Source organism: Patella vulgata, chromosome 3 (assembly GCF_932274485.2).
Source record: "Patella vulgata chromosome 3, xgPatVulg1.2, whole genome shotgun sequence".
In the NCBI taxonomy this organism is placed as follows: Eukaryota; Metazoa; Mollusca; class Gastropoda; family Patellidae; genus Patella; species Patella vulgata.
This window is the reverse complement of record NC_065881.2, coordinates 78897214-78915943: the sequence shown is the minus strand read 5'-3', so window position 1 is coordinate 78915943 and position 18730 is coordinate 78897214. Positions and strand designations below refer to the sequence as shown.

Genomic DNA, 18730 nt, shown 5'->3' with positions numbered 1-18730 from the left:
CCTGTGTGAAGGGATTCTGTACGTGCTGTCGCACATGGAGATCTTGTCGCCTTGTGGTAACCCTTGGTCTACCAGTTCGGGGGCAATCATCCGTGGTGTTGGTGGCCCGAAAGCGTTGCTGAAGCCTGTAGATAGTCCGAACATTGACCTGGAAGTGATTGGCAACGGCCTGGTCAGTGTGGCCAGCGTCGAATCTTCCAACGCCTGGTTCCTCTAAGCTGTCGTGGCATGCTGCTGGCGTTGTAGTGTGAATGATTCAACCAGGTATGGGGGTGCATTTTATAGGGCTGCTCCCAGTGAACAGCACGTGCAGCATGGGTTACATGAAAATCATGGAGAACACATTAGCATCTCCGAAGTCAGGTTGCGTTTTTGAAAACATTTCCTAGGTTTAATTCTGTGTTTGGAAAGGACCCTTATTGCTCAGGTAAAGTTGGAGATGTGGTCACAAATATACAATAAAAACATTTGGCAAGTTTTGTGCAATGCGTCTATTCAGAGTAACATACCAACCCGATGTTTCTTTTGCTACTTAGTATAATTACTTTTATGATTAGGGCCCGGATTCTATTCAACATCCCCGGTTGTACGTGACAAGGAGTAGTCTACCTCTCACCATCCTTCAAGCCACTGGATGGTATCAAGAAACTGCAGCACCTCGGGTAAATCAGTTGATTTGAGTGATGTCAGGTGTTACAGTTACACTACAGCTGGAATGTTAGAATTTATTTTCTAGTTCCATTTCTTTTTTCAATTTATGTTTTCAGGTTTCCGGCGTGGTTTCCCCTTGTCAGTGATGCAGAACGGGGGGCCTGACAAGGACAGCTGTCTCGTCGTTCGGATGGGACGAAAAACAGAGGGCCCGTGTACACATTGGCGTGTACAAAAAAGATCTTTTGGCAGTTGGAATTCGATATAAAGAGTAGGCCGTAGCGCCGCTTCCCGGGCAAAATTTCCCTCATAGCACACTGTATGGCGTATGCCCGTCTTCCATTAGCCCACGTTAGGCGCATAACAGTAGGGCGTTAAACCCCATTTCATTTCATTTCATCTCTTCAGGTTTGATGGGGGGGGGGGATCACGTGGCTAAGTGGGTAAGGCGCTGGCTCGCTAGCCTGGAGGTCGAGTGTTCGATCCCTGCATTGGCCGAGAAAGTTCATCTCGATTTTCCGGCGTGGTTTCCTCTTGTCAGTGATGCAGAACGGAGGGCCTGACAAGGACAGCTGCCTTAATTGTATCAAGATCTAAAGCACATTTAATGTCACTTGACCCCTCCCCCACTGTACTTTAATGATCTGAAGCGCTCGCGTTTATGGGGGTGTTTAGTAGTTGGAGCGTGAACGTGACTAAACAGCATACCTCTATCTCGGAAGCAGCCAAACAATATTGACAGAGGAATGATGCTCTGCGGACGAATACTAGGAAGTCAATGCTTTCTAATTCTATACTGAAACATTCAGCGAAATATAAACAACTAGTTCTTACATGGAATAAACTTTATATATATTAACAGCTAACCAGTACAATTTACTACAAATATATATAAACAGTTCACACATCAGCTTACATTAAGTTTGGCATGGGCCTAGAATAGCCTAATCAGTCCGCATACGCATGGGCCTACTATAGCCTAATTAGAGAATTCGAATGCGGATGAATTCATCTATATATTCTGATTATACAATCTACGTGCTGAATATTACACTGAAGACACGCTAAATATTACTGACGATGCTGATTACATACTGACGTGAATATTATAATAATCTGAAGAACAATCTGAAGGTTTCACTGAACATTACGTGAAAACTGAAATAAGAAAAAGACATTTGATTACCATACAGTACTGTTTGACTAACATTAACAATGAACACAACGTAAACAATACGTAACCCTGTTGAAAGGACGAGAACAGCTGACAGCACTGTCTCGACGAATCCTAAATATGAGTAAAACATTGCTTGGCATAGCACAAAATAACACTTACTTGTAATTAGACATACAACAAACATCTTATCATATTAGAAATATACAAATTATGTGTTTATAAAACGTAATACCTTTATGACTTCACCCCTTTCCCGATTTGACACATTTGGCTGCCATGATGATCCTGCGAAAGACCACGTATTTTGAGGGAAGCTTATTAGGTATACGTAATAAAGTTAACTAAATACCAATAATCTTAATTTGATTCTCTGAATAAATATCTACATATTTAATATTCCAACTAATAATATAAAAGCTATGAGATTAAACAAGCTTAAGGCATATATACAATATTAAAGAGACACAATAAACGACACCAATTAATTCTCCCTCTAATATGCAATTGACCAGCAAACGGTCAGTACACTGAGTTAGCAATCGGAAAACTATGGCTATCGTACGGCTACCGTTACAGTGACAAAGAGTAGGGTCGCCTGTCCAGCCTCGTGGGTTTTCTCCAGGTCCTCCCACTGCTAAAGACCCCTACGCGCAAGTGAATTGTTGAAAAAAAGTTGAACCAAGTATTAGTCCCGAAATGGCATAGTTTGTGTCGAGTGGACGTTAAACCCCCTCTCTCTCTCTCCTCTCTCTCTCTCTAATGATGTATTTCCAGATTACTTAAACTACGTGAACTATTTTATCACCCACAAATGTCGAGAATTTTTTTGAATTTTTCACCTAGTAAACTTTATTTTTGAAAGACGAAATGTCGTATTGTTGAGTTATATGAAAAAGGCGCAATTTCACATGTCCTCAATCAGCCACCATAATATAATCAGGCGATACGTTTCAAGTCAGTAGCTTGAAGCGTATATATGGTATTAGTGTCAGTGGCCTGTGGCACGAAGTAACAGTATATTGTCGCATACATAATATATTATGTCAACGCTTGGGCGATATAATATATTATGTCAACGCTTGGAACTAGGATGGAGGTGACTAGGCATGAACTTGCAACGATAGATTTAATTGGCGCTTTGATAACCAATGAATGCTTTGGAGACATATTTTGGCGGTATTTTCCATCATGGAATCGGTAAGTTTCGATTGTTTTTTTCTTTTCTGTTTTTTCTCTCTTTTCTGTGTCCTAACCCTAACCCTAATCCGAAAGAAAAGTGCCCTTTTTTGAAATTCTGACATCACAGGTGCCCTTTTTCTGATAAGGATGCCCTCTTTTATTTACAGGGACACTTTCTATTGTTAAGGGGGTGGACCGGTCCCCATGGTCCAACCCCTGGATCCGCTCTGATGACGCGTACATTCCACTGAGTCTACAGGTCTAATATGCTAACACGCTTGGAGCGTCAACACAATATATTATGTCGCCCAAGCGTTGACATAATATATTATGTATGCGACAATATACTGTTACTTCGTGCCACAAGCCACTGACACTAATACCATATATACGCTTCAAGCTACTGACTTGAAACGTGCAGGGTGCTATAATTGTAAACAGCATCATTATTTCATTCTAGATAGTCTACCATAGTGAGCGGACTGCTGATGACTGTGTCTTTATCTTTGAGTTTCAGATACCGTACTATTGTTGAAAAATGGGAAGAATCAAAAATGTGAAGCGGAAAATTGTAAAAGTGTTCTTTTGCCTTTTTTTGTTCTCGTGTGCATTTCACAAATTTAACTGGAACTACTTGAAAACGATTCCGAAGGAAAGGGTCCATAATTTGTCTCCAGATTTCTTTGTGAATACAGCTGGGTGTAAAATACCGGATTATAATCCATTCAGTACTTCCATTAGAAGCATCTTTAAAAATAGAAAGAAATATGGCTGCAATGTGAAAGACACATACACGAGTAACGAAGGGCTTACCCTAAGAATATCTGAGAAACTGAAAGATTTCACAGAATTTTCCCATTGTGAATACAGAGGTATAGAAAGAAAGTCTAATTCCGAACACAGAGTTATGTTTACAGAACCCATAAAATTCACGGCTGATGTAAACGTTACGCGCGATCAAATCAAAGTCACTTGTTTTAATAAGAAAGGAAATATTATTTATAGAAATTATCACGCGTTTATTATACCCAAAACGGAACGAATTAAGGAATTGGATAAGAAATTAGTCCAACACAAGGCGCGAAACCGACCAAGTGAATTGCTGAATGTCTGGATGATTGGTATAGAATCTATGTCGAGACTCAACCATATCCGAAATATGCCTAAAACGAGAGATCTTTTACTAAAGAAACTCGGAGCATTTGACTTTAAAGGTTACACTAAAGTGGCAGACAATTCTTTTATCAATATTGTACCTATATTAACGGGACATTTCGCCGAAGAGGAATTTGAAAGACTAGATATCACCAAATCCCTCCGCGAAAGAAAACAAACACCGATGGATCATCTTAATATAATTTGGAGGAATTACTCTCAGGCTGGATATTCAACGCTGTTTGGGGAAGGTTATCCAAAATTTGGAACATTCCAGTCAACCGTGGGTGGTTTTCAAAAACTGCCAACTGATTATTATTTACGGCCCTTTACTTTAGCATTAGAAGCCGATTCCGACGTATGGAATAATTTCCACAACTGTGTTAACGATCGCTCAGAAACAAGCATCATACTTCAATACGGTTTAGACTTTTTTAAAACTTTTAGAAATCGTCCAGCGTTTGCCTTTTCATTTCCAGTACGCCTGACTCACGAAGATTCACTTAAATACGCCTATACCGCCGACGACTACTATTTTGAAATCCTAGAAAAGGCTCTAAATAGCGGAGTGTTTAAGAATACTGTGTTGGTTTTCTTTGGCGATCACGGCTTTCGTTTTGGAAATTTTTTAAAAACATTTATAGGCAAATTGGAAGAACGAATGCCCATGATGTATGTTGCAGTTCCAAAGTGGTTTCATAAAAAATATCCGCAAATTGTGAATTCTTTATCGCATAATACAAGAAGATTGACATCAAACTTTGATATTTATGAAACTTTAAAAGATATTTTATATTTTTCGGGTAAACCAACCGGGAATATTGACGCCAAAAAACAAAGGGGGATAAGTCTGTTTGAAAAAATCCCAGCTGACAGAACTTGTGAAAATGCGGGAATCCTTCCACATTGGTGTGTCTGTAAATTAGAAGAAGATGAACTAACTAAAAATACTAAATTTCGCGATAGAAGTGCGCAATTTTTCGTAGATGACGTTTATCATAGATTAGCGAATCACAAAATGTGCTCAAGACTCGAACTTGATGAAATAAAAGTGTTCAAAATATTTAAATCAACAAGCAGAAATCCCGATAATGCTTCAAATAGTGTCAATCATACCACAGTTACGAATTCTGCTCTCTCTATTGGTTCAAACAAACACATAATTAAAATTTCTGTTGTATTAAATCCGAGATCGGGCGAGTTCGACACCACCTTAGTTTACGACGCTTGGTCTCAAAAATTTGATTCTTACGAAGCAATCAGTAGATTGAATAAGTATGGCCACACGGCAGATTGTGTCAAAGGTGAAAAGATTCAAATGCTTTGTTACTGTAAAAAACAGTTACTGGATCTATTCCAAGATTGAAAGATTATGTGTTTTGGAATGCCACCGGGTGTGTATTTCAGAAACCATGCGATCATAGAAACAAAAGCTAGTTTGGGTTTTTGGGGGTTTTTTGCGGTGTTTTCTCTCAGGATTCCGGGCCACTTTTCACTGTTCGGGATAAGGGATCGGGATCTCGTGATTTCATATTATTTTAGTTTTCTCGCATACAGATGCGTCACTCAATATATTTTCTCAAATGTTTTTTTTTTATATATAGGCTGGCTCTTTTATTTCATAATTATTGAGCGGAACTCGCCCTTTGCATAACACGACAGACTGTGACAAAGTGATCTATAACTTTTATCAAATTGAACTTATTGATCTCCAGCTGCTTTTTGATAATATATATATATATATATATATATATATAATATTGACCTTTCAACTCTGTTTGCACTTCTCTTAAGTCACGACTGCCTGTGTTGTAATTAAACATGTAATTAATTCAATATGTCCTTTACAAGCTACGCATGGTCTGTGTACAACACTCAAAGGAAATGCAGTGGTCAGTGCATCATACTATGACCTTATAATGACTTTTAAGAATATACGCAATGCAATTACAGATACCATAATCTGATAAACAATATCAAATATGATGATTGCTCTTATCCATATTCTATATAACCAGGATTTTACTGGCACTAAGTCGGGCTTGGAAAAGAGCTCCTCCCGAATTATTTCTATTTCATGTTCTTAATAAAGGTCTTATCACTATGCTGATGATCTTCTCTTATCTGTAGTGTTACAAGAGATGACGACATTTTTTCTGTCGAAAAAAAAAAAATATTTTACGTACAAAAGCAAAGTAAAGTATATTTGATATTATTTTAGCTTTATATCGGATCAAGCCTCCAAATGATCGGTAGTCGCGGTAGCTCGGTGAGTAAGTCACTGACTCGGTAATCAGGAGGTCTTGGGTTCGCTCCCGGTTTTGGAAAGGGTAAGTTTCTCAGGTTTTGTTGTGTTGCAGGAACGGGGGGGGGGGGCTGACAAAGAACAGTGTTTAGTCATTCTAATGGGACGAAAACCAAATGGCGTTCACGTAAAATAACCCTTGACAGTTGGAATTTGAATTAAGTGTAGGTCGTAACGCCGCTGTCCGTGCAAGATCCCCACACCGGGTTTGTTGCTGCCATTTCATAATCTCTCGAGAACGCGAGGAAACAGGGCGAGGATATCGCCCAGAGAACACGAGATTATTTTCAACTCGACTTCTCGCTCCCTTGTCCCTCGAGTACTCGCTCCCTCGCGTTCTCGCCATTGAAATTCCTGGCGGTCTCGCTCTCTCACTCTCGACTTCTCACTCCCTCGCGTTCTCGCCTTTGACAATCCTCGACTTCTCGCTCCCTCGCGTCTTCACACTCTCGCTTCGTCACAATCTCGACTTCTCGCTACCACGCGTCCCTCGGCATTTATATTTGGACATGGATCCAAATAGACGGAAATGTTTGGGATTCTAGAAAGTTTAATAGTCCTAACCAATTTTAATCCCTTCTAAGACAGATATCATTGCATTATGTACTGGATTTTAAGTCTTCTCGAATCTCTCTTTGCTCTCTAACTTCATCAAGGTTCATCGATCGGGGTTTTTTTATGTGTGGTTCCCCCTTATCAGTGGTATAGGACGGGGAGTCTGGCAAAGGACAACGGATAGTCGTTCGGACAGGATAACAAAAAAGGGGTCTTGTGTCCGCAATCGAAATGAAGTGGGGGCTATGGTGGCCCAGTGAGTAGGAAGTTTGCTCTTTAACTTCATCAACGTTCATCGGGATTTTTCTGGCGATGTCCGCCCTTGTCAGTGGGGAAGGCACGGAGGGACTGGCAAGAACAACGTATAGTCGTTCGGATTGAATAAAAAAAACGAACTCCCTGGTCCGGAATCGAAATGATGTGGGAGGTACGGTACGGGCATTTCTACAGCAGAACGGATGTCAACGTTATGCACTGGTTATCCCTTAGTCCGGACTTAAACCAGATTAAACATCTTTGGGATGAAATTCAGAGGAGACTTAATAACGTCGTACCGAGAACAAACACAGCATGTACAGACACTCGCGGTGGGCACACTAGATACTGATGTATAGACTGTGTACAGACTCTAAACCTTCTCGTAATATCTTGGAATTGTGATGAATTAATCACACACTGTTGTGTGATATATGTCACACATACTGTTCACAAAAAGTTGCTTTGATCCATTTATTAAGTTGTTTTGTAGAATGATTTGATTAAAGTGCCTCTCTGATTTTGAAATCGTACTGACGGTTTGTTTGTTTTGTTTTTTTTTTTTGGGGGGGGGGGTGCTGTTTAGTTGCGGTTTAGTATATATAGGAAAGGGGGTGTGCAAAGTGCTCTGTAAATTGTGTGAAGAAGAGTCTAAAATTACAGATGTTTGCTCACATGTGGGACATGCCTAAATTTGCACAAAAACAACAATTGGTAATGTTGTGCGTCCCTGGGTACAAAAACGTCCTGACAGCTTACTAAATGTATTTGCAAATATTAAGCTATATATACTTATTGATTATTTGAAAATATGAAACTGAATTTAACATGAAGGTTTACAAGTATTTACAAGGCTTTTATTAAATTAACACAATATGTTACCAATCCATGTTGGGTTTTTTAGACTATACTTTATTCAACAAGAATAGAATTGTGGAACAGGCTACGCCTATATCACACTCTCCCTTCAACAAAACAACATAATTACAATTAGTTTACTTAAATACATGTATATAGTCAAAATTATTCATATTGTGTTATTAATTAATAAAATTATGAAAAGATACAATGATACTTTTATATTTTATAAATAAAAAGGCCTTTTGATATACATAATGTGTGATGTTGGTAACATCAATGCTGATTGGTTAATCAAATGTCTGAAGTCATAGGATCGAAAGCCGCTCGTATGACCTCTTACGTGACCTATCGCTACAACCGGTCAGATCTTCATGTAGTTTAGGCCATCGAAAGTATAAAAAACGAAACGAAATATAGACCTGGACCCTATTTTACAAAAACTTAAATCTCCTTAAAATCGTCTTAAACTAAAATTCCATCCTAACTTAAAGCAGCTAAGTCTCTAACTCAATATCATCAAAAATCTTCGACATTGAAAACACGAATTATTTGTCAATTCAAATCAACATTGGTCTTGTGATCTTACAGGGAAAAGATGGGCTTCTGATATCGAATATTCAAGATCAAATAAACAAGGGACTCAAAGAAAGAGGCTAGACATATTCCACAAGTCATGTCAAATGGTGACGGTATATTCTTATCTGGAGAGCATGCGCAATAAACACTATTGGTTTAGACTGGAATAACCAGACGCTAAAGATTGTCTTCAATTGAGACTTCTGGCGTATTTCGCCGAACATAACTGATTAGAAATTACAGTAAAAACAGAAAGGATTGAATGTAAATCAGTTTATATACATGCATATTACATTATTATATGCGTTGCAACCCATTTGTGTCAATTTCTAGATCCCAAATATTAGCGATTTAGCTCCTTTAAGATAGATGCGTTTCACAAAACGATTTTAAGCATTTTAGATAAAATCCACTAAGATAATATTGCAAGTTAAAATTGTATCTTAACTTAAAATAGTGGCGTTTCACAAAGCTATTTTAGAGACAATTTTAACTAAAATCAATTTTAACTTAAGACAGCTGTCACCCTCTCCTAACTTAAAATCACGACATTAACAGACATTGATTAGAGCTATGTTGTGGGATCTATTGCGACATATGGTAATATATTTGGAATAATGATAATATTGCAAATGGCCCGGGTTGTATAATTTAAAAATACTATCATTCACAAAAATAATTTCCATTCATTTTTTTTTCATCGCATGGGAAATATAGCTGCGGCCCACCCGTTTATTTTATTGTAAGGCAATATAAGCAATTAGATGACACCCCAAATTGAAACCCCAATAATAAAAAACTCTTCAAAACCCCAGTAAACAAAACTCTTTGTTACTATTTTATATATTACTATGATCCAAGTAAAAACTATACTATTTTCAAATAATTAATAGACCAAAAAAAACCTAAAATTGTTTAAAATGAGAGAGAGAGGGGGGGGGGGGGGCTTTTCCTGACTAACACATGGGAGGTCTTTAGTAGTGGGAGGGCCCGGAGAAAACCCAAGAGGTTGGACGGGCGACTCTACTCCCTGTCACGTACAACCGGGGAATCGAAACCCCGTCAGTCCTATAATACTAGATACGCCATAATATGCAAAGTAGTTATGGCTTTGGGGTTATGATTATTTATATAGGAGCAAAGGGCATTTTATATTGGGAAAAAATCATTTTAAGTTAGTAGGATAGATAGGCATTATCCAATAAGGAGTGTGGCACTTTGGCATTTTCCAATTATTTTTGAAAGGGTCCATGTTTGTTCTGTCGTAAGATCGCGTGATTTTGTCGTAAGATCGTGTGATTTTGTCGTGCCGTCGTATCATCGACTTGGCGCCACGATAAGTCGATGATACGACGGCACGACAAAAAGCCGAACTGTCGTATCATCGACTTGTTTAAAACTGCACAGTGCACATGCGCTATAGTCTTAATCTATATACAAGACCCTTTATATACCTATTCGCTAAAACACTTAACACATGTGAAAATAATATAAAATTAAAATAGTTTTAGAAAATATATTTTTATAGGTCTGGTTTTTTTTACGTTTTATCTGTCAACACTCTACCTACTGGCCGCGAATCTAGATGGACTTTGTTCATATTTGGCACAATCATTACTTTCAAAGAAAGGATGACACGCACGGATGTAAATGCATGACCGAACCACTATAACTGTCATATTGAAACGTGTTTTTTAAAATCTTTTTTTCTTCGATCGGCTGCTTCCCTTGTTTTCAAGTTAAATGGTGATCCATTGGAAGGAACATTTTGAGTAAATGTATCATTGATACGGATTCAAAATGTGATATTTCTCATTACTACCCTATGTTGTTTAATCAATTTTAGACACATTAATTTCCAGTCGTATCAAACATCATTGATAGGGGCCTACCATTTTATTGATTCCGAAATTATTTGTTAAACAAAATAAGAGGCAGGAGGGGGGGGGGGTCGTATGGGACTTTCAAGGTGTGTTCATAGCTGAAGGCAATACTGGACCTATTTTTGATCATCTAGGCCCCGATCCTATAAGTGATGCCAAACGGGTGAATATGCGATAAGGTCAATAACATTTTAAAGAATGTGGCCTGATTTGAGGCTTTCTACAATCCTCTTCCCACCCTGTAATAAAATAAATTGGAAATCTTCTGAAATCGCTTCTAAACTATCGCTTCAGTAATCTATAAGTATTGCTGGTGTGTCATACACCAGGCAATGTATGCTTGTTCGATACCTACCGACACCACTTGGGGGGTTGGATGGCTGAATGGTTAGCGTGCGCGCGCTGTATCATACAGTCTGCCATTGAGTCGACTGGCGTGGTTTCGAATCCCCGGTTGTACGTGGCAAGGAGTAGGGTCGCCTGTCCAACCTCGTGGGTTTTCTCCGGGTCCTCCGGTTTCCTCCCACTGCTAAAAAGACCCCTACGTGCAAGCGAATTATGTAAATAAAATTAAACCATATGTTAGTCCCGAAATGACCCAGTTTGTGTCGAGTGGACGTTAAACCCCATTTCTCTCTCTCTCCGACACCACTTCTTATTCAAGGAATAATAATAATATAATAATAATAATAATAATAATTTATTTACAACTTTAAGGCATTTGCCTATAGTACAATCACATATATTTGATAATGATACAATATAAATACAATCATAAAGTCTTGGCTTTTGACTAGTTAATATACAATATAATAATCAAGAAAATATAATAGTGTACAATTATATCACTGTTTTCCATAACTGTCAATATACAATTTAATAAAAATATTTTAAAAACATAATATAACTAGAACTAAAAAGAACAATCTGGTACGAAAGTATATAACACAATAAGATACATTTTAATATTTAAGTATTTCGTTTCTAATTTCCATTCCCTTTGAAATGTAGATAGACAAATTTCGAATAAGAACCGGATCGTTTGAAGTAAATAAAGATATAAGATTACATTCATTTAGCAATTAGCCATCGAGGTAAAAAATTATTTCTTATATCATTTAAAATTGGACATTTTAACATAAAGTGAATTTCATCACCGATTTGATTTAAATTACATATTTCACAAACACGGTTTTCCCTTGGGATTTTAGTCCGACGTCCTTCTTCAATTTCAAGTAAATGTGTTGAACATTTAAAGTTTGCTAATGCAAAACGTAGTTTGTGTGATAGATCATTTATTAAGTAATATTCCCGGTATATTCCCGATTTTTTTTTAGAGTAAAACATACAACGGGGCGAGTTCGAAGTAAACTCGTGCCACTCTTGTAAGCTAACATCTCTGACACGCTGTTTAAAAAGGAATAAAAATTCATTCACATTTGCGACCCCCTGGCTTATCCAAACATGACCAAATCCGTATATAAACAATATATTTCTAATTCTTGAACACCAATTTATCCGACCATTTAAATCCTGATTATAGAGCATTTCGTAACACAGTTTAGGTAAACCAAGATCGATCAATTGACATTAATTTAAAGAAGTATTTAATAGGTTTACAAACATAATTTACATACAGTTCGTATCTTCCACATTCAGCTCTTGCAAGAGCATTTGTTGTTTTTAACCCTGTACAAAGTATCCATTTACAAAACTTAGTTTGAACTTGTTCTTTGTCTGATATCATTTCTGTGCCCCAAACTTCAGCACCATAAAATAAAATAGGAGAAACCATTGAATCAAACAATTTAAAGGCTATATTAGCGTTTCTACTACCCAATTTTGAAATGCATAACTTGATGACGTTTAGTGCCTTAGATGCCTGCATTGATAGAGTTTTGCAGCACACATTCCATTTTAAACGGCTTGAAAACACAACACCAAAATACTTATAACTATTTACAACTTCAATCGGATTACTTTGATAGTGCCACTTTTCTATTTTGGACAGAACACCTCCATTTTTGAAAACTACAATTTTAGACTTTTCTATATTGACTTTCATATTCCACTTACTGCAGTATTTCTGTAGAATATCTAGTTTATTTTGAAGCCCACCTGGTGTATCTGCCAAAAGAGACAAGTCATCCGCAAAGAGAAGCAAGAATACATCATCAATGCTGGAGTTAATAAAGATCCCAGAGCCACTTTCAGTTTTGGTTACTAGTGCCAGTTCATTAATGAATATTCCAAACAACCAAGGACTTAGTACACATCCCTGCTTTACCCCTGAGAGACAGTCAAAGGAATCCGACAGAGTACCATTTGCTCTTACGCAAGATTGGACTGATTTATAAATATTACATAATAAATTATAAATTCGTCCATTGAGTCCTCTTTTAATAAGCACGTAGAATAGCTTACTTCTGGAGATACAGTCATACGCGGTAGAAAAATCAATAAAGGCGCAATAAAGCACACCACCTTTGGGTTTTGATAAATATTTTTGGACAATAGCATTAAGTGTAAATATATTGTCAATGGTTGAATACCCTCGACGAAAACCGGCCTGTTCCTCTACTAGTAAGCTATTCTCGTCTGACCATTTAACTAGTCGTTTGGTGATAATTATACATAGGATTTTACAAGAGATATCAATAAGCGAAATTCCTCGGTAATTTTTAGGAATATCAGTATCACCCTTTTTATGTAAAGGATGTATAATGCTTTTGGACCAATTCTTGGGAATGGTACCACAACTTAATATACAGTTATATAATTTATGTAACAATGGTAACAGTTGAGATACCACGCGTTTATAAAATTCGGGTGGTATCCGGTCCTCACCCGGAGCTTTTCCCGTCTTTAAATTTCCTATCGCATGCATAATTTCTGCTTCTGAAATTTCGCGGTTTAGCTCGGCATAACCTGGATCCCCTACGATTTGTTCATGTTTGCTTTCGTGTTCAATCACATATTGTTGTACAAAATTGTCAAAGTTAACATCCGATGTATCTACAGTCGGGTTTAATAACGTTTTAAAACGATCATACCAATCATCAATACTTATATTGACGGCCGGGGCTTTATTTGTGTTAAAGTGTGTTTTGATATTTGACCAAAAAACACTGGAATCTTTTTCATCGCACAATTTCTCGATTAAAGATTTTTTAAAGAGTTCTTCTTTAAGTTTATACTCGTCTTTAAAGGAATGTTTGGCATCTAAGTATCGTTCTAAATCTCGTTGGCTATTCGTGATACGAAAAGTATTTAATAAATTGCACGTTTCATGTTTCAGTGACCGTAAGTTACTGTCAAACCACGGTGGTTGTGGGCGGGATACTGTACTCGAAGTAGACACAGTTTTCATATTGGATTTATCACCAATGGATTGTAATAATTTGTTAAGGTCAAGGACGGTATTATCAATAGTTGTCAAATCAAGATTGTCACTTATACATTCGAGTTTACCTATGAAATCATCTGTATTTATGAAGGCGTCAAATTTGTCTGCAAAATCACCTTTCCACTTGTATCTCGTTATGTATTTTGTCAGTATACGTTTCCAGGCATATTTGTAGAGTACATGATATTGGAAAATGTTTGGAAATATCCGGTGTTAGAACACAAAAGTCAGTAATACTTTTAAAGAGGCTGTTACTAACAAGAATATAATCTATAGTGCTAGCACCGCTTGAAGATACATACGTAAAATCGCCTCTGCTATCAGATGGTATTCTACCATTCAATATCAATAAATTATTTTCCCAGCACAATTCTAGGAAATGTTTTCCGAATGGATTAATAATTTTGTCGGAATTTTTACGTGGCACGTCTATTTCAACATATATATTGTTCTACGAATATCTCGTAAAAAGATTCTAGACCCGGAATGTGATCTGGTTTATCAAACTTCACGTAGTCCAAGTCCAACCTCGTTCTCGCATTCATGTCGCCCATTAAAACAATATCGACGTTTTCATAAAGATGTTGTATAGAAATAAGTGCCGATTCGACTGCTGATAAGTTACATACAAAGTCGTTATTCTGGTAGAAAATCGAGTCTTTAGGAGGTGTATAGATACAACCAACTACAATGTCTTTTTTAAGACCGAACGTCGTTGTATTAATGTGTAACCATACCATTTCTTCGTATGTTCCGTCATTTAATATTTGTTTAGTATACTTTTGGAGAGAATTTTTCACAAGCATGAGTATCCCACCCGATGACTTGAGTGATTCACATTTTCGCATGCAATCAAAGACACAATAACCATGAAAAATTTGCGCAAATTCATTTTTTGTTTTTTGGAATGTTTCAACGAAACCTATTATATTATAATCTTGGATATGATCATGAATTTCGTCACCATACGAATTGAGTTTGTGGGACAGGCCTTCAATATTCCAAGCCAGAAAAGTTAATTTATCAAAATTGTTCTTGTTATTTTTCAAGTTGGGTTGCTATTTATTGATTTGAACAAGTTGTTTATTAGTAAGGTCAAATGTAAATACATCTTTGTTTATAATTAACTTGTCGTATTTCAAAATGACAAAGTTCTTACTTATCTTTTTGGCCTCTTGTAAGTGAGGTATGAGTGCTTTTGGGATTGAGCGAACTTGATATGAAAAATCCTCTGAAACATGGACAGTGGATTCTTTGAGAAGTGTTCGAGATTTAGTCACTATTAAGTCTCTTGTTCTGAGTCGATGAAAACAAACTTTGACTGGGCGAGGGCGATTACTGTTCAATGTTTTCTTTCCGATTCGATGAACTCGATCAATGGCTACTAAACTGTCATCATCGGCTCCATCTAACTTTAATTCATTAATCAAAACATTTCTAACCAATTTCTCGCTATCTTCCCCAGTCTCCCTTTGGCCAGCGTTCCTTTCTTCTAGACCATAAAATATCAAATTTTTCTGTCTCAATATATTATCCGTTGAATCAGTTCTCTGTTTGAACGCCTCAGTCGCCGATTTAATTTCTTTCAATTCACTTTGCAACTGAAGTACTTCATCCTTGATGTTCATCTCACGGACCTCTCCTCTTAAACTAGCAACTTCATCTTTTAGAGCGGATACGACTTGAGTTAGGTCTTTAATAGCATTTCGACTTGAAATAGATTCTAACTCACCGGTTATTGGAAGCTGGGCTTGCCTTGTAGCAGGGCCTGGATTACTCTCGACATCTCCGGCCATTATTAGAAGTACATTGGCAACGAACAAGAGTGATATCGTCATATTTAGATGTAAACCTTGAGTTCGAAACTTCCTGGCTGCTATCCTATGTGTATAACATCCAATGTGTGCCCTCCAGTCATCCAAATCACAAATCATTTTACGAATTAATGTTCTATATATAACACAGAGGAAAAAAAGTACACAAAATTATCCTTGTTATTAAATAGTGATCAGTCAAGCGAGGAGAGCACCTCTATAACACGTCTTCACATCTCGCTTGTTCAATTCAAGGAATCAACATAGCTGACTCACTTTTGTCCTGCTATTGTAATTGTAGATTTTTTGAATATAATATACTAAATATAATTCAATTTTGGGCGCAAAATGTTTCATTATTTTGAGAAAACGAATAATTAATCAACGTTTTCCTATTATCTCTTTTGTACGAGTCTTATTTATATTTATCTAATCTGCTACTTGTATGATGTAATGAGTACAGCTGTATTTTTGTGACTTGTAGAAAGAGACTAAGCCGACAAGTCGACATCTCGACGTTACGAGAAAAATGACACGATGACACGACAGAGTAAAGTGTCGTATGATTGCGTCAATACTGTCGTGATTTCGTGTTGTCGCGTTATGAAAAGGGCGAGATTTAAAAGGGCCACTATCAGCCACCATAGTTAACGGTTCAACCATGCTTTAGTGAATCCAAAGGAGATAACTCTTATAAATGCTTGGGAGCAGACCACCAAATATTCTCCCATTGTTGTCAATTTGCCCGGCTCTAGGAGTCCCTCAAATGTTGGGTTGGAGACTCTCCATCGCGGAGCAAGATTAGGAAATGTCTTGCTTACCCTACCTTTGCTTTTATTCCGATCAGAAATCATGAATATTCACCAAAACCTGGCAGCAAAATATCATTTCGATTCTAGACCAAAAATATGAATATACATGCAAAGGGAGGGAAAGGAAGTAACAACTGAAATGTTAAGGTAAGGTAACCATGCTGGAAAATCACGACGAACTTTTTCGTACATGTTGGTCAATTGTAAGAAATAAGCCATGCTGTCGTCTTATCGCATATTATGTTCACTCTACGTGAATCTAAACTCCACTAAATTGAAACTAAATTAAAGTCAATTTAATATGTTGCATTCGCTGTTGTTAATATACAATTGTGGATTGTCCCGAAATGATCTAATTTGTGTTGAATGGAATAGATCTACCTATTTCACAATGTTATCGATGATGTTTAACATCAGTTACGATGGAAATAATATCTTGTTAATTTCTCGGTGGAACTTGCTATGTCTAATGATGAGATTTAAAACATTTAATGGTAAATGCGAGAGAGTATCGTTTCGAACTGTTAAAGGACAATATTGGTGCCAGTCATTATCACATATGTGATAGAACTAATTAAACACGTTCCAAATATAATTTTATCACAGAGATCATTGCTACGATAACTGAGTAATACAGTTTCCTGAATCGGAAGTGACGAACGCCAAAGGAAAACACGAGCCATCCCTCTATATAACTGACTGATGTGACGAGTGATAACAGATACACGACCGAATATCTGCTCACTAATAATTACTTCCAAGACCAAAAGTTGTTATATGGGACTGTAAGAGGATACCTGACAATTCAATAAAGTAATTGAATGTCATTAGATAAGAGATCACGAGAAAAATAGAAATAGTCCGTACATTCCCTTGTTTATATTCATTCTATACCTTATAAAAACATGGTAATGCACGAACTTTATCTGTTTTTCTTCCGTGTTCTCTTATCTAGTGGCAGTCAATTCTTTTTCTGAATTGTCAGATATCCTCTCACCGTCTCACACAACAACTTTTGGTCTTGGAAGGAATTATTAGGGAGCAGAAATTCGCCCATGTATCTGTTATCACTCGTCACTTCAGTCAGTTATATAGAGGGATGGCTCGTGTTTTCCTTTGGCGTTCGTCACTTTCGATTCAGGAAACCTGTATTACTCAGCTATCGTAGCAATGATCTCTGTGATAAAATTATATTTGGAACGTGTTTAATTAGTTCTATCACATATGTGATAATGACTGACACCAATATTGTCCTTTAAAATTGTAACTTTTATACGCCCACATGGCTTTAAAAAATATTCATCCATAAAAAAGTTTTTGTCAAAATTTGCCGCCTAATATCTGCGAAAATGTGTCGAATACGGTGTACATTTTTCATTTTGCATTATGATTATCGATAAGGAGAAAAATTGATATAACTCTATGGCTTGTTTTTGAATACTATAATTTTTGGGAATGTATGTACATGTACTTAACATTAGCCGGATCTGAATAAATATTGTTTAAATAAAACGGTACGAAACATCAAACGAAACTTATGATATTTGAGATTTGATAAATGACGTATTAATTAGGTGCGCATGATACGAAACTGTTCTAATCGCTAATAATATGTACATTGAAAGGGTTGGCTTGCCAATGTTCTGGAACGGTCGTTGCCAATGAATTTTTAAATCGAATAATCTGTTCACAATTAAACAGAACAGACATCAATATACAAAATAACCAAATTAAAGTCTGTTCTCATTATGTAAGAAAGGTACAGTTTATCTTCATTTAAATGAAACAGAGTAATGTCGACGAAACTAATAAGATTTTAGATTTGATAAATCACGAATTAATTAGGCGTGCATGGTGCACCACTGTCTCAGTCGTCGATAATACACGAACATTACATTTATCAAACATCAAACACGATTTTTAATTAACAGAATTTAAATCAAGTTAATTTGTCGGCGGAACGTATTATGACTGTCTAAGTTATCTATGTTAAACCGAATGAATCATCAGTGGACCTAATCAATTTGAATTCAAATCGATAAAAATACCGACAACTTAAAAAAAAGATCAGCTAACATATCATTGTTAAACTTGTATATAA

The 18730-nt window shown here is 36.8% G+C and overlaps 1 protein-coding gene across 1 annotated transcript; it reads left to right on the top strand.

Moving 5' to 3' along the window:
- The first annotated feature begins 1866 nt into the window (after positions 1-1866).
- Positions 1867-5619, top strand: LOC126815590 (uncharacterized). Its single transcript, XM_050541302.2, has 2 exons — positions 1867-1877; positions 4610-5619. The coding sequence occupies exons 1-2, from the start codon at positions 1867-1869 to the stop codon at positions 5526-5528; spliced, it is 930 nt and encodes a 309-aa protein (XP_050397259.2). The 3' UTR covers positions 5529-5619.
- The last annotated feature ends 13111 nt before the right edge of the window (positions 5620-18730 follow it).